General features: G+C 27.7%; 1 protein-coding gene across 1 annotated transcript; it reads left to right on the plus strand.

Annotated features, from left to right (window-relative positions):
• The first annotated feature begins 3,820 nt into the window (after positions 1-3,820).
• LOC145841135 (uncharacterized) lies at positions 3,821-5,972 on the plus strand. The gene is made up of 3 exons (XM_082948507.1): positions 3,821-3,944; positions 4,960-5,317; positions 5,686-5,972. The coding sequence occupies exons 1-3, from the start codon at positions 3,821-3,823 to the stop codon at positions 5,969-5,971; spliced, it is 768 nt and encodes a 255-aa protein (XP_082804633.1). The 3' UTR covers position 5,972.
• Positions 5,973-6,782: the final 810 nt, after the last annotated feature.

Consider the following 6,782-nt stretch of genomic DNA (forward strand, 5'->3'; position numbering starts at 1 on the left):
TGCTGTAGATAATAAATCGTAATAACTAATTCACAGCTTGTTGTGATCTGTTTCATCGACAAAACTAGTTAAAAGAATTCTCTTCATTTCAAAAAACCTCCCATTTTGTACCAGCAGCCCAACTTTAAACAGTAGAATAAATTCACTAGTACGATCTAACTCGAACGCTATAATTTGTTGAATGATTTATGCAAACGAAGATTAATAATAAGTTATTACTGCTATTATATCTCGCCTTTACCCGAGTAAATTTAAAATCCAACTTGAGAAATATTAAAAATACCAGTAAAGTTGTATCAATTGGCTGAACAGTAATAAAATTAACTTGCTGTTAAAGTCAACTTACACGACTTTGTTTGTACTCATGTCAGCATTGTCTTGACGCCAAAACTGTACACGTTATTTTTTTACAAAACTGTCCATTAAATTGGTACACGTTCAAAATCCACCCAGTCAAATTGAAGAACCGCTTACCTATCAAGGTTTAGGGGTAACAGTGAAATTGAAAAGAAAATTCAAAAAAAAAGTATTAAAAAAAATCAGGATGATTTTGAACGTGGGTGGGTTTTGATAATATACCGTTAAATCAATACTCGCTCACTGCATATTCTGATGTAAGCTGAATAACATTTTTAGTTGTAGCGAAGCTAGTGAAAACGGGAACTAGTCAAAATCACATGAGGTTACTAAATTTCACGAAGAAAATTTGTCACCAAGGGTCATTTTTGCACGAGAGTAAGTATATATAAAACTAAATGATAAATTGCTAAAAAACAACAAAAAAAATTGCCTACAAAGGGTAATTAAATAAAAATTAATTAATAAACTAAATATTAAGTTACCGGATGGTTTAGGGTTAATAGTAAGTAGAAAAATAAATATAAATGTCCCCTCGTGCAAAAGTTTCTTCGTGGAAATTTGACAGCTATCCAGTAAGAACAGTAACAAACAACAAGTGGACTAAAAACTGAATTGAAAAATGTGTGAAGAAACGTGAAATAGTTTTAAATATTTATATCACATTTATATAAGTAACTGGCTATATATAAAGAACTTGGACAATAAGATGAAATGTGTAGTGGTCTTGAACTGATTATCATTTATTTGTTTCTAAACGCATTTGCTCGATTCTACTGCATTATGAACTTTGATAAAGCAGTAAATTACACACTTATGAAAAAAGTAGCTTTTGGATTATATATTTCTAAATTCTTTGTAGCAACAGCGTTTGTTATAAGAACATTAAAGGTAAAAACAAATAAAAAAAAGTATCTAATGCTTATAAACTTCTCAAGTTAATTTACAAACTTAAAACATATACACGTTCAAGTGTTATATTTTTAAGTCAGTGGATACATAGTAATAAATATAAATAAAATTTGAACATGTATAGTAATAGTAATCATCATAACCAAATACTAATTATGAGTAGCTAATAATTAACAAACATACAAATACCAAATTAACTTGAAGTAAAGCAACAACGTAATCAAATTCATTTTGCCTACAAAGGGTAGGTTTCCTATTTTTAATACACATAGTCTCTTTTCCTCTCTTTGTATATATGTCGGCAATGGGTTTAGATCTTGCAAAGTTCAACTCAGACAGTCTTCAAAGCCATCATTAGGACCTCCACACCATCAAGCCACACTAAGTCGAAAAAGTTACAACAACTTAGGACTATTTTAAATCTTTTTAAATTTAAACTTTTCACACAAATTTGATAATTCACTAAACTTTCAGCAATGGCAGATGTTTAACGGCATTCAAAATTTTAACTGATTTTTTTCTTTTATTTTCTCAGATGACTTTAGAAAATTATTAACAGAAGTAGGTATGTGTTTTTTTTTCTTAAGCTGTCTTGTTGTTGGACCAATGTAGCTATTGTCGCAATAACATTTGAATTGGTATATAACCATGCTTTTATCAAACGTAAATATTTGGTATTTGCCATCATATGTTGATATAAAACTTTAGGTACAACGTAATCTAGTTTTAGCAGTAGAAAATGTAGAACTTATTGGTTGCTTAATATAATTCTCTTAACAAATAAATCTTTTATTTATATATGGATTTTTTTAGGTGACAACATATATTTTCTGGCCCGATTTCCTTATATTTTTTCAAAAATATTTAAGTGAGAATTGATAGTTCAACTTACTAACTCGATAGTATATCGAATCTTATACAACTTAGTCTTAATGTAGTTATTTTATTATACAAAGAGTTCACGTGAACAGATTAAACGTGAACGATGACACTGCCTACTGACCAGATTGATTTTTGTTTAAGACCACAGTGGGACTGAAATTTAAAAAAAATACAGTAAAACTTTTCTTTTGGAAAATTGTAGTCACAAAATTAGTTTTTCCACCAGTACACCAAGGTAGGATAACTTAATATAGTGTTCTTTTCCGAATCAACTAAATACTTTATTTATCATTCACTAAATATATAAAGCATTTTAAAAAGTTTGACTAAATGACCTTTTTTATAGTTCTTTAAGATATTTTATCGATCTCAACAAAGTTTAGCAAATGTTTTTGTTATAAACTTCTACCTACGCTACTTCCGTTATAAAAATTTATTGTTTTTTAGTAAAAGTTAATTAATATAAATTTAGAACTTTTATATTTAGTCAAGTTGTTTTGAAGCTATTTTTTTTTTAATTTTCATAAAAATTTTTATGTAGCAAAGTGTATATATCTATAATCAGCTTTAAAGGAAATGTTAAAATTAAAATACATTTTTATTAAACAGTAGCTAAAAAACTTTAAGCAATTTGTATTTATAGTTCAGCTACTTTAATACTATGATTATTTCACATGTAATGCATACTGTTACTGCTTTATAATAACATTTTTATGTAGATGAATTTATAAACCTTTTACAAAAAATGAAAACATTAAATTTTCAGCTACAAACTTACTATAAACAGCTAGACAACATTTTATTACGATAATTTTTTGTAAAGATTCGTTAATCAGTAGGTTTTTTAATGTTATGAAGACTTGAGTGAAGCATTGTTTCATAATTAAATTAGTGAATAAATAAATTGTTTTTAATAATAGTTATAGATCACGATAGTAATTGCTTTTTAGGTCTTTATAAAAAATGGAATTCTACAGAAGAAAATTTGGTTTAGTGGTTTTTATAATATTAAGTTTAGCAATTGTCGGTTCTACAGTGTTTACAATTGTATTCTTTAAAACCTCTTCTTATAATAAATACCAAAGTTAGTTTTAGTATTAAGCTTTTTTCAACAAAAATTTTTATTTTAAAATTTAATGATGTTGTTAAATGTATAAAATCAAAATAAGTAAATAAACAACTATTAGTTTAGGATATTCAATTTTTTTTAAGGTAAATGTTAGTCAGAATTAGCCGAAAAGCAAGTTTAATAACTTAAACTTTAGCATTTTCTAAACCTTTCTTAAAATAGTTTATCTCTATCAAAAACATATTTTAAACATAATGTACTAACTTAGTACTATTAAGTTATAAAAGTTCAGTCTAAAACCAGTGACGTCAATTCTTACAAGTAAATAACAAGTTTAGAGTTTGCAGTAAGATTTTAATTACAATACCTATAAGAAGTAAAGTGCATAGAATCAGTTTTTATTAAAAGCTGTCTTCTACTGTTTCCATACAGAAAAAATCAAGATATTAAGACGCCGCATACTTAAATTTATCTGACTTAGCGCAAACTTGTTGATGTTTTATATTTTATTTTTTTTAGTGGGTTCAACTTAGTTTTTCATACAAGAAATATACTTAACAAAATACATTAAACATTTGTTGTAGTTTTTTTATAAATAAAATGAAAAGAAAACATGACGATTTGTTACAAAGGTGCCTAGGACTGAGCGTGACAATTATTTTGACATTGGCTTTTGTCACTGCCCTTTTGTTTAGCATTGGCATATTTAAATTTGCCACGAAACGTAAGTTACTAAAAGTCACTTTTTTTTAAAAACAGATAATTTTCAAAAACCGAATGTAATGATAAAAAGATATGTATCTTCATAAAAAGTATTTATTTTCTTACTAAGCTTGCAGGAAGTGTAACTTTTAACTATTCATAATCTATTAGTTTATTCAAAAACACCAAAAATTTTTACTATTATATTATTTTATATTCCAAAAGTTAAAAAAAACTCTATACATAATCGAATGTTTAACTGTAACTATTTTCTTAAGTTGATCATTATCAGATAAACTAGTATGTTCTGTATTGAATAACGCTATATGCTTTAGCATGTTTTTCATAAAGAAACTAATGACAAATTTATAATTCAAATAAAATTTAAGTTAGCGTGCATTATCAAAATAGTTAAGGTTACGGCAAAGGCAGGTTTTAATTTGAGTGAAGCACTGGTAATTTTTTGTATGAAAAAGGAAAAACTGGGGTAGAAAATATTTGTATGTTTGTTTCTAAGTTTTTATTATAGTATGTAAAACTGTGTCTAAGTCAATTAGAATCAATTAGTTTTTCTATATAAATATCTTTGAAGTTATGTACCTGCATTCTCGCCTTTAAAACCATGAGCGAAAAATAAACTGTGCTTTGCTTGCATGTGTGTGCAGTATATTAAACTAAGGTACAATTCATGCTCTATTTTTGAAACACAAGGGTCAAAAATCTTATATAAATTTTAAAAGCAGCTTTTAGATAACTTTACGATGTTACTGACCTACGTAGTACCAAACATAATGAAGTACCGATAAGTATTATTTATTCAATCTAAATAGGTAGTTAAAAAAACTGCTATGTGAAGGAAACAAAACAAAAATAAATTTCTTACCCTTTTAATTCATAACCAATTCTCTCTGTATTCAAACTACGAAACAAAATATAAAAAAAAGTTTTTTTTTACCCAGTCACAGTTTAGCAGTAAAAACTTTTTTAATATAAACATAGGACAAAAATAAGTTTTAACTTTTTTCACTTTATAACAGAGAAACCTTCACCGACACCAACAACGAAAACTGGTTCCACTAAAGTTAGGCTGGCAACTCTCGCAACAAAACTCAATAAAACAGCTACTACGGCTAAACCTTTAAAAACTAACACAACGACTGCGAAAACTACTGTTTCAACTGCTAAAACGTCTAACAAAACTATAAATGCAACGACACCCATTAACAAATCAGCAAATACAACTTCCAGCGTTTCAAGAAGCAAACCTGCTGTTAAAAGCGATTCGCGTAAGTTTTACGGTATATCTTGGCTCGACGCAGACGCTTATTGCAAAAACAACAGCTTAGGAAGGTTGTGGGGATCTGATAAAAGATTTTTGACCAAGGAAGGAAGATTGTTAGTTTTGGCGCTATTATTGTTTAAGATTAAATACTGGATTAAAATATCAAAAAATTGAGTGAAAACTTTATTTAGAATAAAAACTTATCGCTCTTACTTATTTTATTACCATTTACATTTTAAAGCATAAAACACTCTAGCAAACTGAATGATATGCTGTTTTCTAATGTTTTTAAACGAATAATTAAGTTCGACTTCTCCACGGGAAAAGGGGATCATAATATTTAAATATAAATATTAAAGAGTTAATATAAAACTAACAAATTTTTTATACATTTTTTATTAGTTTTGTTTTTCTTTAATTCTTCCACATTTCACTACATTAAAGCTTTTGCAATCAAACTCAAAATTTTCTACATTCAAAGAGAAATATTGAAAAACTCAACCATCCCGAGAGACAAGAAGATAGCCGTGTGCGTCGGAATAACGAAGAGTGGTGACGGAAAAACGTGGAGGCGATTATCCGACAACGGCACGGTTAACTTGCAGGGGTGGTCGGCCGGTTATCCGAGGAACGATCCGAAGGTTGCCGCGAAATTGAAGACGTTCAACTACCTGTACGTTCAGTATTTTCCGCAAGATGACGCACCGGACAACGGAAAGCTGATCAATCAGCCGTCTAGTAATTGCCACTTTAGGTGCGAAAAGTAGTTTCGGGGGTTTATTGTGATTTTAGTCGTACTTTTTAGTGTTTAAATTAAAAGATTATAACATTTTTGTTTTGAACTTTGAACAGGTACTCTTGCGCAGACAATAGGTGTAATAGTTTTGAAACTGTTTAAGATTACGGCTACTATTAAAAACTGATTTTGTCTGCAAATATTACGTTTTTGTTAAGTTGAAGTATATATATATCATCCATATACATAACATTTGTTGAAGAATAACTAAATTATTTTATTGGCAAATTTTATTGATGAATAACCAGTTTAACAACTATACTTCAAAAAGTGCTAAATATTGCCCTTTGATAAAAAGACTACTGCCTATGAATAAAGAAGCATATGGAAAAAACATTTTCTTTAAAGTTAGATAAGTTAAAAAGTAACGTTTACTACAAAATAATTACTTACCAAATTATCTTTGAGTGTAAAATAAAAATAAAAGTCAGCTTGTAAGTTTAGGTTTAACTTTGGGTTTATGCTAGTTGCAAAATTTTAATTGTTAGTGTTGTAAAAAAAATTGAAACTACTTAAGCATAGAGTTTATAAAGTTTTATTGACATTTCTCATTTATAATTTGTATTATGTTAACAAAATTAGCATTTAATAGTATTTTTATACATTTTAGCCATTGGAATATGTCTTACATAGTTTGTTTGAAGTAAACCTTTAATTAATAATAAAAATAGAGCTTTAAAAGTTTTTAGATCAAGGTAAGACAAAGAGTTTTGATTTAAATCAAAAAATTTCAAATTGTTTTTATTGGTTTTGATATATCCTGTACAAATATTACAAAAAAT

The sequence above is a fragment of the Thalia democratica genome, chromosome 7, assembly GCF_965202585.1.
Source record: "Thalia democratica chromosome 7, ktThaDemo2.hap1.1, whole genome shotgun sequence".
Lineage (NCBI taxonomy): Eukaryota > Metazoa > Chordata > Thaliacea > Salpida > Salpidae > Thalia > Thalia democratica.

Excerpts from the sequence above, each read along its gene's own strand:
- LOC145841135 (XM_082948507.1), top strand. The coding sequence starts at position 3,821 with ATGAAAAGAAAACATGACGATTTGTTACAAAGGTGCCTAGGACTGAGC. Across the intron at positions 3,945-4,959 it reads ATTTAAATTTGCCACGAAAC|AGAAACCTTCACCGACACCA; the intron begins GTAAGTTACTAA and ends ACTTTATAACAG. Across the intron at positions 5,318-5,685 it reads TTGACCAAGGAAGGAAGATT|AGAAATATTGAAAAACTCAA; the intron begins GTTAGTTTTGGC and ends CTACATTCAAAG.